General features: G+C 55.1%; 3 protein-coding genes and 1 long non-coding RNA gene across 4 annotated transcripts; 3 read left to right on the forward strand and 1 right to left on the reverse strand.

Annotated features, from left to right (window-relative positions):
• The first annotated feature begins 4,057 nt into the window (after window positions 1–4,057).
• On the forward strand, window positions 4,058–7,696 carry LOC102535821 (biogenesis of lysosome-related organelles complex 1 subunit 1). Its single transcript, XM_006218544.4, has 4 exons — window positions 4,058–4,226; window positions 4,946–5,018; window positions 7,090–7,222; window positions 7,504–7,696. The coding sequence occupies exons 1-4, from the start codon at window positions 4,166–4,168 to the stop codon at window positions 7,612–7,614; spliced, it is 378 nt and encodes a 125-aa protein (XP_006218606.1). The 5' UTR covers window positions 4,058–4,165; the 3' UTR covers window positions 7,615–7,696.
• Window positions 7,697–7,721: 25 nt separating this feature from the next.
• Window positions 7,722–11,723, forward strand: LOC102536073 (retinol dehydrogenase 5). Its single transcript, XM_072972427.1, has 4 exons — window positions 7,722–9,309; window positions 9,459–9,717; window positions 10,946–11,109; window positions 11,372–11,723. The coding sequence occupies exons 1-4, from the start codon at window positions 9,000–9,002 to the stop codon at window positions 11,593–11,595; spliced, it is 957 nt and encodes a 318-aa protein (XP_072828528.1). The 5' UTR covers window positions 7,722–8,999; the 3' UTR covers window positions 11,596–11,723.
• Window positions 11,724–12,435: 712 nt separating this feature from the next.
• On the reverse strand, window positions 12,436–15,673 carry LOC102536331 (CD63 antigen). Its single transcript, XM_072972428.1, has 8 exons — window positions 15,533–15,673; window positions 14,854–14,930; window positions 13,754–13,942; window positions 13,525–13,599; window positions 13,327–13,422; window positions 13,082–13,219; window positions 12,769–12,852; window positions 12,436–12,594 (listed from the first exon to the last, which is right to left on the reverse strand). Exons 2-8 carry the CDS (start codon window positions 14,917–14,919, stop codon window positions 12,529–12,531), a joined length of 714 nt encoding a protein of 237 aa, XP_072828529.1. The 5' UTR covers window positions 14,920–14,930; window positions 15,533–15,673; the 3' UTR covers window positions 12,436–12,528.
• Window positions 15,674–16,779: 1,106 nt separating this feature from the next.
• Window positions 16,780–19,990, forward strand: LOC116282790 (uncharacterized). Its single transcript, XR_012078204.1, has 3 exons — window positions 16,780–17,014; window positions 18,345–18,541; window positions 19,604–19,990. It is a non-coding gene; the product is annotated as an uncharacterized lncRNA (long non-coding RNA).
• Window positions 19,991–24,717: the final 4,727 nt, after the last annotated feature.

Here is a 24,717-nt window from a genome sequence, read left to right on the forward strand (position 1 = left end):
CCTCCCTCCATCTCCACTCCACCGGCTCCTGCTAAATCGGAGCCTGAAATCAGATGCCAAGAATCTGCTTCTGACCTCCTCTGCCCAAATATTTGAGAAGTCACCTCACCCGCCACAGGAGGAAGGAGCAGGAAAAAAGAGAGAGAGGCCGCCCAAAATTAGCCTGGCTATAAATAGTGGGGAGAGGGAGGGTGGGGGAGCGTGCAGGAGTCCCAGACCAGCCTGGTACATTTAGACATGTAGGTTTTCCCTAAGGGGGAAGTGAGACCAGGTTGTTGGAATGGAGAAGAATATTGGAGGTCAAGGAGGGGAATGAAGAAGCTGGAGGAATCCAGATAATGGAGGCAGCTCGATATTAGAATAAATAACCTGCCAGAGAACTTTTGTATTTGAGTCCGGAGTTTGGAAATTCATTAAGTTAAAACAAATGCTGATACCGTGTGATTCCACTCATATAACATTGTCAAAACGACAGAGCTGGAGAGATGAGGAACAGATTACTGCTCGCTAGAGGACAGAGATGGGGAGGTAGGGGGGTTAATATATAAAGATAGCACAGGGAGTTTCTTCATGGGGATGAAGAGTTCTGTATCTTGATTTTGGTGGTGGTTATTCAAACCTATATGGGAAATAAAATTGCATAGAACTACGCACACAGGCGCACACATACACGAATGAATGCTTATAAAAAAAACTGGGGGAAACAGAATAAAGCTTGTAGGCTAGTTAACAGAATTGTACCTGTGTCAGCAACCTGGTTCTGATACCGTGCCACAGTTACAGATGGTGTCACCACTGGGGGAGCTGGGGGAAGGGTACAAGGGAATGTACTGTTTTTGCAACTTCCTCTGCATCTGTAATTATTTCAAAATAATTTCAAAACATTTTAAAAATTGATAAATGTCCGGACCCAGCAAAGACTGCCCCTTGTCTGAGTGGAAGCTGAGGTTTCTCCAGCCCCTTTGTCCTTCTTCCCCTCCCTCCGGAGCCCCTATTTTCCAGCTCCCCCAGATGACACATTTTCCAGCTGCTGTGTCTAGCTTAGGAGCAAACACTTCCAGAACACACACTGCAGGGTTTACTTCTCCCTCCACCTCATCTGGCAGCAGAGCCTTGGAGTATATGTCCCAGGGCCTGCCTCTTCCTCCCCAACACACACAGCCTCAGGACTTTCTCACCCCACCCACCTCTCCAGCACTAGAGTCCTTCTGCCGGCCTCTGAATTCGGGCTGTAGCCAAAGTTCGAACTCTGGGAGTGGCTGGGAGAGAAGGAATAGAAATGTGATCGAGGGGAGTCCTTGGAGAAGTGGCTTGACCACTGTGGTCTTGGAGGATCCAAGGGAAAACCCCTTGCACCTTGGGGAGAAGGACTGGGAGGTCACTTCCCACAAGGAGCCATTCAGACTGTCTTGAGAGCCCCTTTTCTTTGAGCGTGGGCTTCATGCCAACATTTGGAACTTGGCCACACCACCAACGGCCCCCTCTTGAAGCCCAGCCAGATTTCCCAGTATGAGAAGCCTTCTCCGCTCACACCATGTCCTCCCTCAGTCCTCACCCAACCCTAACAACTCAGCAGCTTCCGGCCCTAATGCTTAGCCCAGCCAGTCAGCTTGGAGATCGCGAATTAAAGCTAACTCTGAAGGAGACCTCCAAAGAACAGGGAAATGAGTGGAGAAAAGAATTACAGAGTTGCGTTCATCCATTCTAAAAGAAAGTAATCCGGGTGGGATATTGTAAGCAGAGGTGGGCAGAAAAAGATTTCAAAGTTCAAGAGTCATTCTCCAGTTACGTATGCAGCTAGTGTCTGTCTCTACCAAAGGCAGGTGGGCACTGAGGTTAGACAGTGAGCAACAAGGGTCTAGAACAAGAGCAGGTGGAGAATGATACCAGCTGGGGTTCCCAGATACAGGGACCCATGTCCTCTGCCCAGATCTAGGGCAAAGAAACAGCCAGCGCATGGGAGAGGAGGGCGGGGCTGATGTCTGCAGAGTCCTGGCACTCTAAACACCGATTGTGAAAATGTCAGGAGGTTGTGCCAAGGAGGGTGAGGGTAATACAGCATGGGCCTGGCACTCTCCATGAGTCATCCTCTTCCCAACAGTCACAGCCTCTCAGCCGAAACCCCCAACACCAACCCCTTCATTAGCCCCTGCCCCCTGTTTCACATTCTCCTTGTCACCATTCTCTGGCACCCCTTCCAACCCCTGCCTGTCTCTCCCAGCTTTGGGAGTGAGGCACCGGGCATCTTCCAATCTGCCTCTGTTTTGCTTGCTCACTGCAGTTGGAAGCTAGAGCCAGAGGGGGCGAGGACCAGGCCAGGCTGCCCTGCGATGCTCTCACTCTTCCCGCTTCTATTGATCAGCCGCTTTCTGGAGCAGAGCCTCTTCCCAACACTCCTCCTCTGCCAGGATTCCCTTCAACTGATGCCCCACAAGTACAGAGGGGCACGTGGCAGGAGACAGCGAGCCCTCCCTAAAAGTGCTTCTGGGCTCCCCCTCCTGGGGCCCCTCCCATGGAGTCTGCAGAGCAGCGCAGTGGTTACCCTGGGGATCTGGTATCAGATGGCCTGCGTCTGTGTCCTGGCTCTACTTCATTACTACACTGCTCTGTACCGCACATTCTTCCCTGCTAACTGGGGGTGACTATTACACTTCACACGATTGTTCTAGGGGTTAAATGAATTAATACATGTAAAGTGCTTGATACACAGTTAAGTACTCAGGAAATGTTGGGGAGAAAGAACACATTAAAGCATAGACACATACACACGGTATCCAACACTTTTATTCAGAAGTTTTACTTTGGCACTTAATGTTCTGCTTTATGTTCCCACTTAACCATTTCACTCACTAATCTTTTGACAGCTGCTCATCTCCCAGGACTTAAGGTGCTACTCTGCAAAGAGCTGAATGACTTAATCTCCAACTGGGACTCAGAAAATTCATGAAGAATGTTTTATTCTAACTCAATCAGTATCCATTTCTTCCCCAGCCCCTACAAATAGATGTAATGAAGTCAATTTTCAATTATGTCACTGAATCACCAAGTGAGAGCATGCCAAAGTTGGAAATGGCCTTAGATATGGTTTAGCCCTGTGATTCTCACCTTGGGTGCACATTAGAATCACCTGAACAACTTTTTAAAAAAATACCTATACTGGGGTTAATTAATTAAGTAGTCTCAGGCTAAGGTATTTCTTTTAAAACTTCCCCCAATGATTCTAATGTTTAGCCAGGGCTGAAAGTCACTGATTTAATCCAATCCCCTAATTTTAGTAGGAGAAAACCAAAATCCAGAGTGAGTAAGCAACTTGCCTGAAGTCACCCAGCATGTCAGTGCACCGTGCACCAGGAGAGATTTCGGCAACCAAGAATATGTTGGTAACGTTTATCATTGCTTCTTGTTGGGGTTAATCTCAGAAGAATTTCTCTGTAGTTCAGAAAGGTGTTATATAATTTACCTTTTACTTTGCCAGCAGCGCTTATTCTTCGCCTTAAGACTTAAGTGAGTTTGCATTCCCTGACCACAAAAGGACAGAGATGGAACTGCACGTTCACCACACGCAGCCAGCCAAATTAGCTAAGCTCCCTAGGAGGCCGCTGGAACTGCCTAAAGTGCTTCCTCTCTGCAATGATCACCCAGAGGCGAGGAACTTTGGCCGGGTGGTGAGAAGTGAGAAGGCTGGAAAAGAGCGGACAGCATTCCGTCCTAGAGGGAGGGAGCCAGGAACCAGCCAGAACTGCCAGGAGAGAAAGGCCAGGGAAGGCAAAGAATTTCAATGAGTCCTGGGAGCCTCTGCTCTCCCAACAACCGAGCCGTGATGGACAGCCTGGCAACAACAACCCTCCTGGGAGCCTGAGATTCAAAGGAGATGTGAAAAACTGGCTCTGCAATATGAATACTAAAGAAAACGTCTTCCAACACTCACTGAAAAGTGAGCCCCCAATAAAGACAAAAGCTCACCTACCACCAACCCTCTCCTAGTCCCTTCCTTCTTAGCCAAGAGCCTCGCTACCTACCACCCCACGTCTCAAAAGAAGGGCGGTTCCGGGCCTCACGTGACACTTCGGCCACGTGACCCGGGCCCCGCGGGAGCCGAGCGGCGCGTTCCAGTTCCGGGAGCCAGAGGGGGCCGGGCTTGCCCTGCCCCCAGCCCGTCGCGACCATGCTGTCCCGCCTGCTGAAGGAACACCAGGCCAAGCAGAATGAACGCAAGGAGTTGCAGGGTGAGCCCAATATGCCCCCCGCGGTTTTCTCTCCCGCAGCGGCCTAGCCGCAGCCCGGAGCCTGGACCTCGAGTACCAGCCCAGATCCGGGGATGGCCGCTGGCCAGTGGTCACGGGCGTTGGGGAGAGGGAATTAGACGGAGCGTTTCTGGAAGTTCCGTTCCCCTGCTAACCGGCTCTGGTGCCTTTAGCAGCACTCTGTGCCTCTCGGCAACGCCCCCCACCTTCGGGCTCGGCGGCGTCCTAGCCCCGCCCCCTCTCGTGGAACATTGTGCCGATTGGTCCAGGGAGCCGCTAGTCCTGGAAGGGGAAGGAGCGCTCCTGGAGGGAGGAGGGTGTTGTGGACCCACCCGAGATGGGATCCTTGGAGGCTTGAAACCAGCGAGATGGGGGTGGGGTCCTTGTTTCCTGAATCCAGGCTGGGAATCCCGGAGTTACCAATCCTTAGACCGAGGTTGTGGGAAAAGAGTGCCTGGGAGTCTGGAGTCCTGGGCCCTGTCACTGACTGGTTAACATCCCTGGGTGAAGCACTTCCCGTCTCCGGGTACCAGTTTCCTCACCTCTAAAATGTCTTACAAGGTCCTTTCAGCTGTGGCACTCTGAGGTTAGTTGAGATGTTCCCACAACAAGTAGACAGCAGTGAATGAGTGGGGAGCCTTCAGCACCATCCCTCTAAAAAACGAATCTCCACTCCAATCCCTTTTCCCCCCTCCCCCTAGAGAAGAGGAGGCGAGAGGCTATCACTGCAGCGACCTGCCTGACAGAAGCTTTGGTGGATCACCTCAATGTGGGGTATGAACCTCTTCCTCTCAACACTAGCCCTCCCCCTCTCACCAGGTTTAGACACTGATAGGATCTGGCCCTCAGACGCTCTTGAGAGGATGAGATGTTCCACTCATTCCCCTGCCCTTCCCCCACTCAGCCTAACTTCATGGAGAGAGGCTTGAGTCAGCTCTGACCCCTAACATTGGGCAGGGAGAAGCAGCTGTAGCGGTTGGAGAGGCAGCCACATCCCCCCTCCCCACAATATCTTCCCTGGTGCTCACAACTTGAAGCCATCTGGTCACCTCCCTTCACCCCTCCAAGTCCAGCTGTCACTTCCAGCGGGAGGGAGAGCACCATGCTTCACCAAAGCTTACCACCCTCTCCTCCTCCACCTCCCGCCCTCCTGCAGGCCTGGGAAGCAGCTGGCAGGAAAGAGATGGCACAGCTGGTGAGGGTAAGGGCAGAACCTATGCCAGGAGCCACCACAGAGCCAGGCTGTCGCTTCCCTTCCTTCTGAGTCTCCAGAAACCACCCCTTGCCCCAGTCCTAAAGGAGGATGCCAGTAACAGCCAAAGACTTGGGAAAGAGCAGAGAATACTGTCTCTTGACCCTGAGTGACCCAGAAGAGTACAGAGATGATGATGTGATAGGCCAGGCTGTCTACTGGGAGAAAGGAGGCAGTGCAATGCCTTCCACTGCAGGGCAAGGAGAATAGCTTGGTTGTGAATCCAGAGACTGAGTCACCCAAGTGAGCCATGCAGGGGCTGTCATCTTCATTGCTCATCTCTGGGTAGGATTAGAGGGAGAGAAGCCTGTGGTCGGGGCCTCTGATCTCCCTCCCCTGCAGGCCTCTCCCTTCACGCAGTGTGAGTGAGAGAAGCAGGAGGTCAGCAAGGAAAACCGGGATGTCAGGAACTCCCAGGGGAATGTTGAAGCACTGCGAGCCCCTCCTATGGGTGTTTCAGCTCGAACACCACCCCCTACCGAGGCCAGCTCTCCCGAAGAGGAGGGACAGGGTCTGCCCCACCTCCCACATTGGCGCCTCCTGGGCTCTGCTGGGAGGTTGGCCCAGACTTCTCCCGCTTCTCTTCCTTCGCTGGGCGCCACCCCACTTTCAGCTTAGAGGGCAGCTAAGCCAAAGCCAGATTAGAAAGGGTTTTGTGTCACTGCCCACGGCTCCTCTCATTCCCCGGAAAGGAAAACAAAGGCTCGGTCTATCCCAGCCCCTGTCAGGTGTCCTTCCCACTCTCTGGGTCCCCCCATCCCTTGCCCCCTCCAGCCCACACAGATTCCAGCGGGTGGAGGCACCGGATGTGGAGTCTCCCAGCTGACCTCAAGCTTTGGGGTGGGCAGGGAAAGATTCAGCAGCCAATAAGGGAGAACAGTTACTGCAGGGGCTAGGGGGACCGGACAGAGGGTTGGGGACACCAGCCTCAGGGCAGTGATGTAACTGGAGTCAACCATGATTGAGGAGAAAAGAGAAACCATTGCCTAGAGCAGAAGGGAGAGAGAAAGAGATCGCTGGTCTGTGTGGGCGAGAGGAGAAGGGTTGGGAGAGAGACTGAGGGCCAAGAAGCAGCCCCTGGGACATCTTCTCTTGACCCTGAGTTCCTGGGGAGGGGGTTGCTCTCCATCCCACCCCAGATTCAGGGAGGGGCCCAATTTCCCTTCTCAACTTCTTGCACAGATCCCTGGCCTTCCGATCACTGCCAGATGTTTCCCTGCTGCTGGATTTTCCCAGCTTCCCCACGCCCCTTTTTCCCTCCCAGCTTCTTCCTCGGGGATGTCTTTCCCCCCAGGTTAACCCTCCCTTCTCTCACCCAGCTTCAGAAACTCCTTTCGGGGGTAGGAGATGGGATGTTTCTAGTCAGCTCCCGGCTAGGCTCTCCTGGGAATCCTGGGAGCGGGAGGAGGGAACCGGGTTCATTTGCATGAACTGATTGGTAGTCATTTGCCTCACATCCAAGGATAGCCAAAATCACAAAGTCTTCTCCAGCCTGGTTCCTGGCTGGCCTCCCACTTTGCAGTGGAGTCTTAGTCCTGGAGACCGCTCCCCTCCAGCTGGGGGAGTTGACTTCCTCCCTCCTCCAACCTTCAGTGTGGCCCAGGCCTACATGAACCAAAGAAAGCTGGACCATGAAGTGAAGACCCTACAGGTCCAGGCTGCCCAGTTTGCCAAGCAGACAGGCCAGTGGATCGGGATGGTGGAGAACTTCAACCAGGCGCTTAAGGTGGGCCAAGCTTCTTACATCACCAGCCTCCTCATGGGCCCCCATTGGCTGCCTCCAACGGGGTCACCTCAGGCCTGGGGTTAAGGAAGAAGTGGGAATGTTCCTAGAAACCCCAGAAGTCTTTGGCCCCAGTGTCACAGAAGCTAGAGAAAGAGGTAAAAGCAGCTGGTGGGTCCAGGTAAAGCCTTTTCTAGGGGATTAATGAGAAGTGCCCCCATCCATCCCCTAGAGCCACACTCCACCCACCCTGACTCCCAGGCTTCCACCCCCTCCCTTCCCAGGAAATCGGAGATGTGGAGAACTGGGCTCGGAGCATCGAGCTGGACATGCGCACCATCGCCACCGCACTGGAGTATGTCTACAAAGGGCAGCTGCAGTCTGCCCCCTCCTAGCCCCCATCTCCCCCACTCCTCTTGCCTCCCCTAGTGGGGCAGGAGGGAGGCTGACAGGCCATGAATAAAACCCAAGCCTCCATTTCTCTGTGTTTGTCTCAAGGAGCTACTGGCTAGAGGGTGGGAATGGAAGGCTCGACGTCTCTTTCCCTAAGAGTCAGGTACCTTCCTCTTACAGTCAGCTCTCTTTTCCTCCTTGGGCCTGGGACCTGTGCAGAGGGTGGGAGTTTCCCACACCTCCCCAGAGAAGAGCTGTGGGCCCACTTTTCAGTTCAGCAGAGAAGCAGGACTGGGAGCCAGCCTGGTCCCAGCTCTGGCTCTCTGCCTCTCCACGTGTTCGTGGCCTCCCCAGCCTGGTGCTAAGCAGTGTCATGAGTCTGGGCCTGGTGGGAGATTAACTCTTGGGTGTGGGATCACTTCAGGGCAGGGAAGGAGGGGGGATGACAGGTCCAAGGTCACCAACAGAGAGGGGCAGCTGCCATCCTTGACCGATCTGTCCCCTCTTGAGAATCCACAACAAAGGTAGTGAGGAACCCCAGCTGGACTAGACGGCCAAGAAGAGGGCCCGGGCACTGCCGGCCTGTGCCAAGCGCTGGCTTCAGCCCGCAGGCTCCAGCTCCCCCAGCCTGTCCTCCCCGCCCTCCCCCACCCCACATGCACTTAATACTCTGGCACCCAGTCCACCTGCTGTGGACTTGGCCTTAGCTGTAGCTAGTGTGGAAGCCTGGAAAGACTGGGAGCAGAGTTTCTCAAGCAAAGCAAAAGCAGCAGCATCAGGTGTTGCAGTACCTGCTAGCTTTCCCCGCAGGAGGTAAGCGAGGTGCCGGGAGCCCGGGTGGGGAGAGGGCGGTGCTGGGAGACTAGGAAGATACTCACGTACTGAGAACTCAGAGCCTAAAGCTTTCAGTGTGCTCCCTCACACTTTATCCTCTGATTCTCCACAGCTCTCAGGCGGGCAAGGAGGGTGTTAGCCCCACTTGGTAGATGAGGAAACAGGTTCAGAGACACAGTGATCTGATTAGCCTCACACAGTAAGTTTGGAGCCCCCGGGACTAACATGCAGGGGCCCCATACATGTTTCTAAAACCAAGGCCCCGCTGTTTAGCAGGAGGTAAGAGGTGACAGCAAACAAAGTCCCTCTGCTCCCGTGAGGCAGGTCTGCACACAGACCGGCTCACAGATACAGGCTCTGCCCAGATCTTTGCTCTACTGAGATAAGCCATAGTTTGCAAGTTACCTGCCAAGCAGGTAATTTCTCAGTCCGTTCAAATCAGAGACTTCCAGCCAGGGAGGATATTAGTGGCGAGGGCCTGAGGACTGGAGTCAACTAGCACGCCCTCCTGCCCAGCCTCGGCTGCCACCTGCAGGTCATTTGGGCTCTGGCCATGTGGCTTCCTCTGCTGCTGGGAGTCTTGCTCTGGGCAGCGCTCTGGTTGCTCAGGGACCGGCAGAGCCTTCCCGCCAGCGATGCTTTCGTCTTCATCACCGGCTGTGACTCGGGCTTCGGGCGGCTCCTGGCACTGAGGCTGGACCAGAGAGGCTTCCGGGTCCTGGCCAGCTGCCTGACCCCCTCAGGGGCAGAGGACCTACAGCGGGTGGCCTCCTCCCGCCTCCACACCACCTTGCTGGATGTCACTGATCCCCAGAGTGTCCAGCGTGCAGCCAAGTGGGTGGAAACACACGTTGGGGAAGCAGGTGAGTACGGCTGGGGCCCCAGGACTGGGCGGGGTGTAAGATGTGCACTCGTGGGGCTACGTGGGGAGGAGCGTGCTCAGGTGCTCCCAGAAAGGAGAGGGGCCCTTGGAAGGCCTCACCCACTCCGTGCCTATCTCTTCTCCCCACAGGGCTTTTTGGTCTGGTGAACAATGCTGGTGTGACTGGTATCATCGGGCCCACACCTTGGCAGACACGGGAGGATTTCCTTCCGGTGCTGAATGTGAACACACTGGGTCCCATCGGGGTCACCCTTGCCCTGCTGCCCCTGCTGCGTCAGGCCCGGGGCCGGGTGGTCAACATCACCAGCGTCCTGGGTCGCCTGGCAGCCAATGGAGGGGGCTACTGTGTCTCTAAGTTCGCCCTGGAGGCCTTCTCTGACAGCCTGAGGTGAGGGGTGCAGGGCCCCGGCTCCCAGCCCCAGGGCAGCCCCACAAGCGAACTAGCCTCTGCCCTGCAGAGGGTGAGCACAGCCTGGTGGAATACTTAAGAGACAGGTTAGGGCTCGACCTCGTGGGCCCAAATTCCAGCCTTCTCCCACGCGAGCTTGGTGACTTTAGTCGGTTACTTCTCTTTACCCCCGAGTGTTCCTCTGTTAAATCTGGATGAGACCTGCCTCATGGGTGTTGAGTGAAGTGAGACACATGTGAAACCCAAAAATGCCCCCAAAAGCCTGCTCTCATTATTAGTGTTGTTAATAACAACTACTCATGATGAGCTAGTACCTTCCCATGACACTTTCTCCCAAAAATATGGGAAGGGTTGGTATTAACAGACACCCTTAGGGTAACATGACTTACTCAAGCCCACAATAGTGGGAGCCCTGGCACCCCAGGTCTGCTAGCCTACAGAGCCCGGTCATTACATCCTCCTGCCCCTCATCTTTAGACAGTAATGTTCAAAGTCCCATGACAGCACAGGGGAGACTGGATGAGGGGCAGGGCCTGAATTTGGAGCAGAAGTTCAAGTCCCCCAAGCCAAGCCCACCTTCTGAAGGAAGCCTTCAATACATCAATATAGTAAATACACCAATATCTACTTTGGTCCCTATCCTTGTTTTTTCATTTTCCAATCGGCATCACAGAACACAGACTTTATACTTGGACTTCTGCAATCCGTGCCGGGTATCCCCAATTTCCCCCAGCAAATGCCAGCACTTGGGACACAGCCCAGTGTTTTGGGCGCTAGGGAGCGGGGCTCTTCCAGGACAGAAGTTGGCACATTGTGGTTCTCTCCTCAGATCTCACCAGCTGCCTACAAGCTAATAATGGTTTTTATGTTTTTTAATGGTTACTTTGTAAGTGGTTATATAAGTACCTACGATTTATCATTAATTATAGACCTAGTGCCAAAAATATTTACTATCTGGCCCTTTAAGAAGTTTGCTGGTCCCTGTTCTAGATGCTCTAGAAGAGAAGACAAAGGAAAACAAACCTCTAAAATACCTCCTTCCCTGTGCCCTCTTTGCCCCGCCCCAGGGCAGCAGGGATGTCCCTTCCTGTCAGGACCCCTGTCCCTGGTCGGTGACACTTTCCCATCTTAGCCCTCCCACCCGTCCCTGAAGGTCTTCTCCCTATAAAAGCAAGAACCCAGAAACCTCCCTCTGCCCCCATTCCAGGCGGGACGTGGCTCCTTTTGGGGTACGAGTCTCCATCGTGGAGCCTGGCTTCTTCCGAACCCCTGTGACAAACCTGGAAAGTTTAGAAGATACCCTACAGGCCTGCTGGGCACGGCTACCTCCAGCCACAAAGGCCCTCTACGGAGAGGCCTTCCTCACCAAGTGTGAGTAGCTGGGCCCAAAGGCCAGGCCTGCACTGGCCTGCTGGGAAGCGGTGGGCAGGGCGATCAGGGAGGGGGTGAGGGGGAACGGGATGCCATAGGAGAACACCCAGGCCGTGTGCAACCTGCCCACACCCCAAACTGGGGAGGGGACCAAAGACCCCCTCACCTCTGCTGGGCAACAGCCCCAGGACCCAGGAGATAGGGTCTGAGGTGGGCTGGAACGGGACAGGGACACTGATTACAACCGTCCCCTGGGCTGCAGATCTGAAAGTGCAGCAGCGTATCATGAACCTGATCTGTGACCCAGACCTGACCAAGGTGAGCAGGTGCCTGGAGCACGCCCTGACTGCCCGTCACCCCAGAACCCGCTACAGCCCAGGCTGGGACGCCAAGCTGCTCTGGCTGCCCGCCTCCTACCTGCCAGCCAGCCTGGTGGATGCTGTGCTCACCTGGGTCCTTCCCAAGCCTGCTCAGGCAGTCTCCTGAATCTAGCCCTCCTGCAAGAGATTGTTTTTCAAAGCAAGGACTTTGATTTATTTCTGTCCCCACCCTGTTACTGTCTGGTGCCTGGCACAAAACAGCCACGCAATAAATGTGTATTATTCGAAACAAAACAGAAATACTGTAGGTGATTTGAAATGAAGGTGCTCAGTGAGAGACTGACCTCACTTAACTCCACTAACCTAAGCTGACATCCCCTAGGGTCTCTGGCCTGTTTAGTACCTGCAAAACAACCAGCCCCGCTGGGGGGCGCAAGGGGACAACACCACAGCTGGCAGTGATCTTTAACGCGGCACCTGAAGGAGTGGCCGCCAGAGGGCACTGTTGGATGTTTCCTTTATTTTCTATGGAGTAAGTGTTGAAATTCAGTGGCCTGGGAATGAAGGAGTGGGGAGGTGGTGAAGAGGGGTCAGGGCCAAACTAGGTGGTCTCCAGGGAGAAAAAAGGCAAAACCCTCTTAAATTCTACTAGCGAAAGTAAGGAGGATGGATACTGGCCCCACAGGTATAAAAGCAACCTGTCACCACCCTGAAAGAAGCCATGCAGAAGGTGGCTTCACAAACCCTTCAGCACTGAGCCTGGCAACATGAGACTGGGAGACAGGGAGCGGAGGCCTCAGCCTCCTCCAGATCCCCACTTCCACTTCCAGCCCAACTCATGCCTTCAGCCCAGGTCTTGTCCCAACACCCGCCCCTACTCACCCACCAACCCAAGATAGGCCTGCTTTTCCCAGAAGTGCAAAGAGATCAAGGTCCCAGAGGACAACATGGATGAGCAGAGGGACAGGACAAAGCATCACTCTTTAAGACAAACTGAGACTCTCTCTTTTCGGTCTGAAAAAATAATCCGTTTAATGGAAAAACCTGGAGTATATGACTCCACTCCCCCTGGATGAGGGGGCTGAACAGACCAGACCCCCTACATCACCTCATAGCCACTTCGGATACTCTTCACCAGACAGCAGGCAAAGACAATGCCCAGGATCTAGAAGGAAAAGATAAGAGAAGGGGTGAAGAGGAGTCAGAGCAGCAAGGCACCCTGGACCCATTCAAGAGACCCCAGACACAAACAGGGCTCCCCACCCCCTCCCCTGGGCCAGTGCCTCCTGCTCAGCGCCCTCCCACTGCCGCGTTCCCAGATGCCCCAGGGCGCTTTCACCTCCACAAAAGCAATGCCCAGAGCTGCTGCAGCTGCCACCAGCACGTTGCTCCTCAGCCAGACCCCAATCTTCTCCACGCAGCCCTGAAGGGTGGCAGGCACACCATCAGAGACTTCCCACCTCCTTCCCCGGACCACCTGTCTCCCCCATGCTCTGTACCTTTCACCCTACCCAAGCATCCCCAGAGTCCCTCCATCCCTGACCCCCAACTTCCCAGAGTACCAACCCTCTCCACCAGCACCCGGGTTGCTCCTGCCTCCTGAAATACTTCCCAGGTTCCCCGAGTCCCAACGACCTTGGCCTCCTCCCTACCTGGGTATGGATCGCCTTCACGTTGAAATCGGTCCCACAGCCCTGAGTGACATTGACACAGCAGGAGTCAGGGACTCGCTTGGCCGTGAGAAGGATCTTCTCCCAATCTGTGTAGTTAGCCGCCCCGCAGCACTCAAACTAGGGGAGAGGAGAGATATGGGGAAGAAGGTTGTTAAGTGAACTTCCATCTTCAACATGGAGATGAGACTTCCTCCCTTACCCCTGCTCCCAGCAACTCTACTCACCTTTTCTTGCATCCTGTCCAGGATCAATGCTGTGTCGTTGTTTTTCGTATAATTCTGCATCTGCTGCTGGAAGTTTTTATTAAATTCTGACCTCACCTGGGAGTAGGGAGAAGCATTGTTGAAGCCAGAATTCAGAGCACCTGGATCCCAGAGCAACCAGGCCTCTGAGGCAAGGTCCTCCCCTTATTCTCTGCTTACCTTGTCTCTAAACACGTAGCCAGCAATGGCCGCAGCCAACTCCACCAGCATGATAAGAGACAGCAAGATGGCAAACTGCAGCAAAGGACAGGAGTCAGGTCTGGAGTCTGGGTGAGAGGGGCCTGCCAGTCTCAGGAACATTCACAAAGGTTTCCCTCCCCCACCCACCCTCCAGAGAAATGCCCTTCTGGCAGTGCCAGGCACCCACACTGGCCTGTACCCCACTCACCGTCACCATAAGACAGTAGTTCTCCTTGCAGGTCCCACAGCAGCCCACAAAGGCCACCAGGAAGAGGAAGGCACCCACTGTAATGATGACCACGGGCAATAGGGAGCCAGGGGTGGCCCCCTGGGTAATGGTCTGATTCAGGACAAGCTGGACCCCTACACCCACGGCGATCAGTCCCACTGCACAGGCCTGCAAGGAGGGCAGGTCAGGATTCAGAAGACCCAAACACCATCAGGCCTCCACAATGAAGGGCGACATGTGCACCCAGGACATGGCCAGAACCCCCATCCCAGAGAAACAGATTCTCACACCTCCAGGAAACTTTTGACTGTGGGGGAGGAGTCTGGGAAATTGTTCAAGGCTCTCAGAGAGAAGGCAGTCAGCAACCACGCCTTCCTTCAAGCAGCAACTCACCAAACACAAAAAGAGAAGTTCCCAGAAAGCCTTGACCCCAGGGCACGAATTCCCACCAGTAAAACTTCCTAAAGGTAGGCCTCTTCCTATGAGCCTGTAGGGCTCCCAGAACTGCCCTCTCACTACCCTCCAATCCCACCACATCATCATCAGCTGTGACTAGGCCAGAGCGAAGAGAGGAGAAAAAGGGGGTAAGAGGTTCTGCCCCTCCCTGCACGAACAGTAGCCTCTCAGGCCAGAAGGCCAGGGCAGAGCAATTGAGGTGGGCAGAGCCCTTCCCCACCCCCGAGCAGCCCAGCGGACAGGGAAGAGGAGGTGGAGGGGGAGCCGGCTCTATAGAGGAGGAGCGGACGGGCACCCCGTGGCCTGGCGATAGCATCAGGCGGTTGGCTGGTTGCCCCACTGCCCCGTATCACAAGAGGTTGGGTCACCCGACAGGAAGGGCCAGAAGGGGTTGTGGCGAGGGTGCTGAGCACCCGGGCCGGCCATTCTCAGTCCAGACCAGCCTCAGAGGTCCCTGAAAACTGGAGGAGGGGATGGCCGTGCTGTCCTCGGTCGTTCCTCGGCTCTCCTGCTACATCTGGTCTCCAGCTGCCTTCATTCTTGATCCCTCAGCCCTCACCACTCCGGGCCAGGTCTCCCCGCACCCCGCCAGCGCGCCCTCGCCGTCCCCGCTCCTCACTCACGCAAAAGGCCAGCAGGAGAACGTAGAGCAAGAACTTGACACATTTCATTCCTCCTTCCACCGCCATGACTGCCTGGCCTGGAGCAGAGGGGAGGGCAGGGGGATGAGAACTGGCCGAGGGGGGATCTTGGCTCCGGAGCAGTCTGCCGGCCCTCGAGACCTTCCCTGCGCGGCCCCCATTCCCGGCCCCTCCCACCCGGAAACCCGCGGTCAGATCCACGTCTCCCAGCCCCCTCTTCTCCCCGCAGGAGAGGGGTGGGGGCGCCCGCCGCCCAGCCCGAACCCCGCCCCGCCGCCGCCGAGGCCCGGGACCGAGCAGAGGGCGAGGTCAAGGGCCAGGGTCTGACGCCCACCCTCGGCCAGCCGGGCCCCAGGCGTTGAACACCCTCACCCCACCCAACCAGCCTGGAAAAACGGACCTCAGCCCCAGCCGGACCCCAGGCCACTTTCCCCTAGGCTCTGACCACCGCCAAAAATAAATGCAGCCGGCATCCCCACCCCACCGCGCCCGAGCCTCCGGAACTTTCCAAAGTTGCAAAGTTACGAGGGCCTCAGGAGCGGCGGGGGAGCGCGGCGGATCTTCCGAGGCCCGGGGGTAGCCCACGAGCGGGAAGCTGCCGGCGATCCCCACCACCCTACCCTACCCCACGCCGAAGCCGGCGCGGGCCCCGCGGCCTCACCTGGGCTCCCCGAGGCTGTGCGCTGCTCTCCTGCCGCGGCTCAGGGGCTCTCTAGCTGCGCCCCCCGGCTCTGGCCCCGCCCGGCTCCGGCCCCGCCCCGGCTCCAGCCACAGCCCCCTCCCCCGTCGCCTCCCCGCCGAGTGGCCGCCAGCCTCCCTCATGTGACGCGGGAACAGCTGCGGCCTGAGTCACCCGGCCCGCGTGGGGAGGGCCGAGCCCCCTGCCCAGTCAAGACCATGTGGCCCCTGCCCGGAAGACAGCGCCCACCCCCGCAAAGGGCAGGACCTCAGGGTGCCGGGGGCCCCGCTGGCGCCCCCAGCCCCATGCCAGCTGAGGGTAGGAGAGCGCGACGGAGCGCCGCCTGATTCTTCTGGCTCAGGGAAGCAGAGGAGGCATGTGAGAGCCAGAGGAGGGACGAGCGGCCCAGAGTTATCCTTTGAGCGCCGGGTCCGGGCCGCAGAGTTCAGGCAAGGTGACAAGATGGTCTCCTCACCCTCCACCCACAGCCCACTCCCTCTCGCTCCAACTCGGTTCCAGCCCCCAACCCCTTCCCCGAGTCAGCAGAGGGCGCTGTTGGATCTCTGGGATCGGGTGGGGCCTGAATAAACACTGTCAGAAAGTCCCTGGCCTCACGTCTTGGGAGTCCCCCAAAGTTCTAGAGTAGGTGTTCCCATCCCTCTCTTAGTCCCTTCTCCATTTTCTGGGACTCAAGAGTAGTGAGCTGAGAAGTGGAGGAAGCCCTTCTCAGAACCATCCCACGCAGTCAATCATGACGCGTCAGAGTTAGGTCCCTCCCTCTGGGGGAGGATTGCGGAGGTCGCTCCCACCGCTTGCTCATAGATCAGCCTTCAGAGGCCTGGGCGAGGGCACTGAGGCAGGCAGGCATCTATCTTCTGGGTCTTCCCCTCCCATCCTAGGGGACAGCCCAGAGGGCAAAGCCAGGAGAGGACTGGAAGCTCAGGGCGTGGGCTCAAGCTGCCTCCCTCCCGGTGGGCCATGGTCGTCCCCAGAAGGAGCTGTGTGAACAGGCAGGGGCAGTACGAACAACCACACTCCTGCCCGCCCAGCCTGGACCCCACACCTTAGGTTCTTCTGGTCCTGCCTGAAGAACCATTTCCTGAGCTTTGGTGTGTGTACGCAAAGGCGGAAAGAAACTGTAAGAGCAAAAGGAAGAAGATCTGGGCTGGGCTGAGAACCAGTTTCCAGACCACAACCTTCCAGCGAGACACACCAAGCCCTAGCGGACCTTGCTCCCTAGTTAGCCCCGCAGGCAGACTGTGGAGGAGGAGCAAAGATGCTGAAGAAAGAAGTATCCAACCGTTTCTGCCAGGCATGTGCTAGGCTCAGGGGCAGCGAGGCGAGGAGGACTGTGGCCCTCTCCTCTGCCTGCAGACAGAGCCCACACTGTAAACAGAGGCACTCCCCAGAGCCAGACAGCTGCACGAACTCAGGGAGGAAGAAGAAAAAACTGATTTCACAGAGGTGAGTGGTGCTCTCCAAGGTGACCTGAGAGAATAAAAGGGCAAATGCTCAGTTCCAGGGACAAGGAAAGGGCAAAGTATAAAAAAGAGTAGTTTTAAAAGCCCATGGCATGAGCAGAAGACCTAAATAGGCATTTGTCCAAAGAAGACATTGGCAATAGGGGGAGGGTATAGCTCAGTGGTAGAATGTGTGTTGAAATAATAACATAAATAAATAAATAAATAAATAAATAAATAAGCCTAATTACCTCCCCCCCTGAAAAAGAAGACATACACACGGCCAACAGGAACATGAAAAATGCTCAACAGCACTAATTATTAGAGAAATGCAAATCAAAACTACAATGGGGTATCACCTCACAGCTGTCAGAATGGCCATTACCAAAAAGTACAAATAATAAATGCTAGAGAGGGTGTGGAGATTCCTATTTTGTTGGTGGGAATGTAAAATTGGTGCAGCGACTATGAAAAACTAAAAATAAGAGTTACCATGTGATCCAGCAATCCCACTCCTGGGCATGTATCTGGAAAAGATGAAAACTCTAATTTAGAAAAGACACATGCACCCCAATGTTTATACAAACACTATTTACAATAGCCAAGTCACGGGAGCAGACTTAATGTCCAGCAACAGATGACTGGATAAAGAAGATGTGGGGGGTGTGTGTGTGTGTGTGTGTGTGTATGTGTGTATATATATATATGTGTGTGTATATATATATATATATATACATATACACACATACACACATACCTGAAGCTAACACAACATTGTAAATCAACTATATCAATTTTTAAAAAAAGTCCACGGTAGGTTGGGGTTGGCTGACTCACAGGGCTCAGAAAGGATGTGGTGACAGATGAACAAGGGGGAAGGTGGTCTGAAGTCAATATGAAGAAACTTTGGACACGTAACCACCAAGTATAATTGCCTGAACAAACCAACTGTGAAAGACATTTTGGGAATAACTGGGCAGGATGTGAATATAAGCTGAGGATTAGACATGAGAAAAATTATTTTGTTAGCTCTGATGATAATATAGGAAAATTACCCTTTTTTTTTAAAAAAACTCTCTTGAACCATCTCTTTTTTTCGAGAAGGTTAGACCTGGGGTAGGGTGACAAGCAAGCACAAACCCAGGGCAGAGCTGGCTCCCCAGACAACCCAGAGAGGAGCAGCTGTGCCAGGGACACCCTCTGTGCTGCAGCACAGCCAGGGAGGGCTGCGGCCAGGGAGAGGGGGAGAGGAGAGCAAAGATGGACACTGTGTGTCTTAGAGACTGTCATCTCACCTCAGTACTGACCAGAGTACTGACACTGCATCCCTTCAGGTGCCATGAGGTAAGAAGCCATTCTTCCTAGAGTGATCGCGTGTGCTTCCAGCTTCCTCAGCCTCAACCCTACTCTTAATCAGACTCCAAGATCAATCTTGGCTGCAAACTTCACTGGTGAGCAGGGAGAAGCCGCCAGCAATGGACAGCTCCACCTTTTCTCATGGCTCAGCCTGTGGAGGACTTTGCTCTCTCAGGTATGGTTGCTGGTCTTGGAGAGACTCCTGGAGAGGCGAGGGCAGCTGCAGCTCACAGACCTTGGTGGCAGGCATATTGGGGGGCACTCAGCCATGTGAACACCCCTGGAGGCTGATGTCTTGAATTCAATTACTCTATTTTTTAAAGATGCATACTAAAGTATTGAAGGGTGAAATGTCATATCTGTAATTTACTTTGGAATAGTTCACAAAACAATAAATGAGGCAGAAGGAAGACAGTCTGGGTGATAGACTATTGAGATGGCTCTGCTGAATGTGTTCTAGAGCAATGGGGAGTGCTGGGAAGTCACTGAGAGGGTTATCTTGGGGTTGGGATTGGGCCGACCTTGGAAGGAGGATGAATGAATGCCTGGGGGGGAGGTGGACCATCACTGCCACGTCCAAGGGAGAACTGATGAAGGCCAGGACCATGGAAATGAGCGAAAATCCTTGGAAAGGCCTTTCAGAGGGCCAAAGGACAGGGTGAATGCTTACCCGCAGGAGGGGGAGAGGAAGTGGGAAGAGTTGGCGATGGCTCCGAGCTTCCAGACCTGGGCACCCAGGGGAGGAGGTGGCGGTCACCCAAGGCAGGAGACCCATAAGGGGCAGCCAGGTGGCAATGTCTCACCTGGAGTTGGGGATGTGAAATTCAGAGGAGAAGAGCAGTCAGACTAAAGATAAAAAGTGATATCTAAATCCATAGATGAGTGAGGGCCAGAGCAAGAGAAGAAAACAGAGGCAGAGTTTCAGGAAACCGTTATGTTTCAGGAACATGGGGGAGGGGTGAGTAGCAGTAAAGGGGCTGAAAGGGAAAGGGAGCCGCAGGGCCAGACCCCTCACTTTACCAGGCACCATCCTGGGCGCTTATAGCTATGAGCTCATTTACGCCTCACCGCAACCTGGCAGGGTCTGTACGACTTGTCCTGTTTTAGAGATGAGGAAACTGAGGCTCGGAGACAGGAAGTGACATGCCCGGAGTCCAAGCCAGTAAAGGGCTATGTTTGGACTTGAACCCAGATCTCTGGGGGTTCCAAAGCCCATGGTTTTTTCTCTCTCTCTCAGACACGAAGAGAAAAGAGAACTTCAGGACAAGAGGAGGGGACAGTGGTCAGAAGCGCTGAGAAGCAAGAGAAGGCCACTCGATGGGGTGGCCTCCAGCCCAGTGTCCGGACAGGATCCCAGGATCCGGAGCACCTGCCAGTCCTGAGGAGGGATCCAGGCGGGCAGGGGCGGAGCTGAGGTGAAGGTCATGGGAGTGGGACCCTCCCACCGGGGAACAGCTGGAAGCAAACTGTGGCCAGTGCAGGGTAGTGGCAGCGGCGTGGTCACACAGTGGGAGAGAAAGAACGGGGCCAGGAGACCCCGGAGAACAGACCCGTGTGGAGTTGGAGGAGGAGGGCAAGGAAGGCCCACTCCTGGTCAAGTTCATAGAGACAGAGAGTAGGGAGGTGCTTGCCAGGGGCTGGGCGGGGGGGGGGTTGGGTGGGGAGGAACGGGGAGTTACTGTTCCCTCGGGTATTCGGTTTCCTCTTGGGAGGATAGAAAGCTTCTGGAGATGGGTGGTAGTGACAGTAGCACAACAAGTGGATGTACTTAGAGCCCCTGAGCTGTAAGCACAAAAGTGGTTAAAACGGCAAATTTTGTGTTACATGTATTTTAACACAATTAAAAAAGAAAAAGAACAGCCCACTTCCCTAGCCTGGAAAGTCAGCAGAGAACGCTGTGTACCTTGGGTGGGGAGGTGGCAGACCTCAGCCCTGCCCTTCACATTACACCCTTAGAGCCTCCGGCACCAGCTCCAAGTGCTAGCACCTGGAAATGCCACCGAGCCACCGGATCAGCTCAGGCTTCTGTCCCTTGGGTGCCTGGCACTGGCTGGTGGAGGCGAGCTGGGGTGGGCACCTGGCCCCCTCCCCACACAGCAGAGCTGGGCTGCCCTCTAACTCTGCCACACCCCCACCCGGGGCCAGATATTTGGGCGCCCACAGGTGTCCCAAGTGAAGGCAGTGTCTTCTGAGAGCGCATAGGCATCAGCTGGACCCAGCGCGACAACAACACACAGCAGCTTTTAGCCAGCACCCCAAGCCCAGACCCCCTAACAGAGTTTGACGCCTGCTGCAGACACCGCCTCCCCTCCACTCAGCAGGGCCCCTGCCTGAGCCCCACGGGAGGGGCCGGCTCAGAGATTAGACGCAGGTGCCCTGGCAGGAGACCTAGGGACTTCCACCTGTGGAGGCCCGTGGGGGTGAGGGAGAGGGGGAAAGGAGTGAGGAGGCCTAAGAGGAGGGAAGAAGAGGGGAGAGAGGAGTTGAGGAGGGTTGAAGAGGGCGTGGAGATACAGGAGAGATGAGAGGAGGGGTTGGAGGATGTGAGAGAGAGAAGCAGACACACAGACAGGACAGAGGGGGTGGGGAGAAGGAAGAGGAGGAGATGGGGGTGGGGGGGAGAAAGGAGGATGCGTCTCTTCACAGGGGAGGGCAGGAAGGGTGGTGCTGGAACTCAAGGTCAAGAGATTGGATCTGAATTGGGGGCCTGGGATTTTAATCCAAAGGCCCCAGCTTTGGATATGAGGGAGGCCCCGTTGCTTGATGGCAGCTCCCAAGTGGCAGAGTTAGATCAAAACAAGGGTGAGGTTGGAGATGTACTCCTTGGTGGAGTCTGGGGCCTAGAGAGGGGTCTCCAGTCACTGCGGGCCCCCTCTTACCCCTCCAGCTGTCTGGGCCAGACTAGGTCACCAGAACATGGTGCCCAGGGAACATCATCGTTGCCAAAGTCAGCTTACCTCCTCGCTGCCAGGTGAGTAAGGCCCAGAGAGGTGAAGCAACCTGCAGGCCAGAAGCAGGGACTTGGCCCACCAACGCCAGTGCTGGGTGCGCCACGCCTGCCACCAGCAAAAAGCCCCCTCTGGTCAGAAGCCCTGGTGAGAGACAGGTTCTGCCCCACGTGCGTGGGGTGAGTTTGGCTAAACTCACCCTCCCTGAGCCTCAGCTTTCTCCTGGTTCAGCAGGAGAACCCCCGTCCTCACCTCCCAGGGCAGTTGTGAGGATCAGAGAAGAAATGCGGGGATCAGTTTCATTGCTTTGAGAAAGTAAAGGCTTTATCATACCCTGTTTCTTGACTCATGGGAGCTAAAATGATTCTGTAAATCAAATATCTGGACTCAACCCCACTTAAGATGGCCAAGGAAAGGGTCAGGAGGAACAACCCAGCCTCCTTTGGCCCCTTCTACCCACCTTGGCCTTGGCCCAGAGTTCTAGCTCCAGCCCCAACCCACTCCCCACTGCCCCCCAGTGCTCTGCCTCCCTTCTTACCCACTCCTTTCCCTGCTCCTGGGGCTTCCAGCCCCTGAACTCTGGCCCCTCATTCTCCCCACCTTGCCTGACTCCTGTCCCAGTCTCCTCCCAGCCTGTGTCACTGTTCCCCACAGGGTCAATCTAGATGCTCAGCCGGTGACTGGGCAGGACAGACAGCTCCAATCCGTGGCCTCCTCATGCACCCCCTGAGCCAGGAACTCGGCTGGGCTGCCTTGTGGCTCTGGTCCAGGACCTGCTCAGGAGTGCAGTGGTCTCCACCTGGGATGGAGCAGCCGAGGGCACTGGAGAAAAGAGAAAGAGGCAATGCTGTGGGCAGGGGGAGGCAGTTAGTTCAGGAATTCATTCATTCATGTATCAATCCTTCCACTTACCGAAAGCCCAAACATACCACGCACTAGGACTATAGAGATGAGTAAGACGTTGATTATAACCTGCAGGCACCAACTCAAAATACGGTGAGGTGAGGGCAGTGCCAAAGAGAGGCCCTGGATGCCAGGGGCCACCTAGTACAGGCTGGGGGATGCAGCAGGGTCCTGAAGGTGTTGGGGGCATTCAGCCAGGCTCTTCTCAGCTGGTTGGACCCTCCCCAGGGATGCAGTCTTGTAGCTTAGGGAACTGGGGTGAAGAGACAAGGCAGGGTTTGAATGGGTGGAGGTCGTTGGCACTCCTAGGCAGAGCTCAGACCAGTCTGCCCTGCCCTCACATCTCTAATTTCCAGTTCCCATTCCCAGACCCCCGCCGGACCTTCTGGCCATCCACCCACCCTCACCCTTGCTACACATACACATCTAGCAATGACCTTGATTTTCACTACTCTGTGCTCTCTCCATAAGATTGGATTTCTTCTGAACATTTCTGCTTTCCGCCAGTTCCTCTCACCTGGCAGCCCAGGTCATGCTTTGTCACTTCCTGGGTCAGCATATCCTCCAATGGTTTGAAGTCCCTGGAGAAGCAGACTGTGTGCTTAGACCCCTCCTTTTCTGTGACTAGTAGCTGGAATAGTGGTGCCTCCTGCCAGCAGAGTTGGGCCATGGGGCTGGCCTTGGCCACTGCCCCCAGTAGGATCCCACCAAGGCCCTGGAGAAGGAGAAAGACAGAAAGAGGTGGGCAGGGCCAGGGGGACCTCCAGTGAAGGTGGAAAGAGGGTGCATCTGAGGACTGGGAGGGCTGAGCCTGCCCTGAGAGGATGAGGAGTGGATGGTGCAGGGGCGGAGTGTCTTCCGGGGAGGCCAGATGAAGAGGCGACACCCAGTGATTCTCAGAGTTCCTCATTTGTATCCCCCCCCACCCCCGTCCTCTAAAAATGAATGCTTTGGCTCCTTCCTCCCAATCTCCAACTTGTCTTGGAGGGCCTTGGGGTTAAGGAGGTTAACATGGCTGACAGGCGATCCAGGCAGGATGATTATAGGGTTGAGAACGTGGTGTGGGAGAGGATGGTAATTACACAGTAAGATCCTCTCTGGGGGCTTCAGGATTTGTGGGCAGAGACCTGGGAGGGGTCCGTTTCACCAACATACTATCCCCAGCCCAGAATAGCCTCACCACACCACATTCCCAGTGGCTCCTTCTGGGAGAGGAGGGGTGAGGGAAGCCCCTCCTGGGGAAGCCCCCACCCCAGCTTCCTCTCAATGGTCCAGCCCTTCCCCTCCTTGGAAAGACCTGTGATGCCAGGGAATGAGTCCTCTGACTCTAGAAATAGGCCTTTAGGAGGAAGAAGCAAGAAGAGCTGGGTTAGAGGTCATGAGTTACTGCCCACTGAGCCCAGCTCCGATAGACAAGGCAATTTGGGTGTGCGAGTGGCCTTTGTGGTAGGAGTGCAGAATAGCAAGAGTCCCTCCTCCTTAACGTGGTTCCCCTGTTCTGGGGTCAGCAGCTCTGAGAGTGGTCCAGGTGTCTCTGGCCTCGAACCTGGTGACCGGCTCCCAAGACCTACAGTTCCTCTTCCTGGGGATGTAACATAAGAAACCCTCTACCCAAGGCTACACAAGCACCTCTTTCCTCCAGCAGCTGAAACCTCATCACTGCTTCTCTCCCGGCAGCTCAACACTCTTCAAAGCTCAGTGACTCCCTTAGCCCCAAACCCACATTTGCTATGAACCAGTCAGGACCTTGAAGAAGGCGGGCCGAAGGTTGCCTAGGTAACACCGCCAAGGGGCACCCCTGGCTGGAAGACAGTTGCCTGGGAAACCAGGGCAGTGGGCGGGGCCCCAAACCCCAGTTAGCCTGTGTTGGGATGAGGAAAGATCTAAATGTTCACATCTCTCCCAACTCCTTTTCTGTAAAGACAGCAGGGTCCCCTCCTCTGGACTGGGTCTACGGCAGCCGGAAATCTGAAGCTCCTGAAAGAGACTCGCAGGGTTTACCTGCAACCCAAGGGAACCCAATAGTACCAAGCCTGAGGCAACTCGAGGAAAGAGGCAAGATCTAGGAGGGGTTGGAGACAGGAACAAAGCTTAATAAATTATGGTACAGAACTTGGAATAGAAATCTAAAGTGGAAATATGCAAAGCATGCCCCCCCCCCAAAAAACCCCACCAAAAAAGTGGTTTTAGTCCCACGGCCAAGAATCAGAAGCTCAAGAATCCACCACCAGATGGCAATGTTGCCCACTCATTGGATTAAGTGCAGTCCTGGAACCCGCCGGGAGGAAGCCAGAAGATGGAAATCCTTTTTGTCACACAAGTTGTTCCTGACTCTTGCTCGCTGGTATTTGGCAGATACCCATAACTTCTTATGGTCATAAATACACAGTTTTATTTCCCCAACCTGGCTCTGACCCGATCCAGTTAGCAGACCTCATTCTTTTTTTTAACTGGGTTTTTTTGGCGGGAGGTTGGATCTGTTTTACTTACTTAGTTACTT

Source organism: Vicugna pacos, chromosome 12, assembly GCF_048564905.1.
Source record: "Vicugna pacos chromosome 12, VicPac4, whole genome shotgun sequence".
In the NCBI taxonomy this organism is placed as follows: Eukaryota; Metazoa; Chordata; class Mammalia; order Artiodactyla; family Camelidae; genus Vicugna; species Vicugna pacos.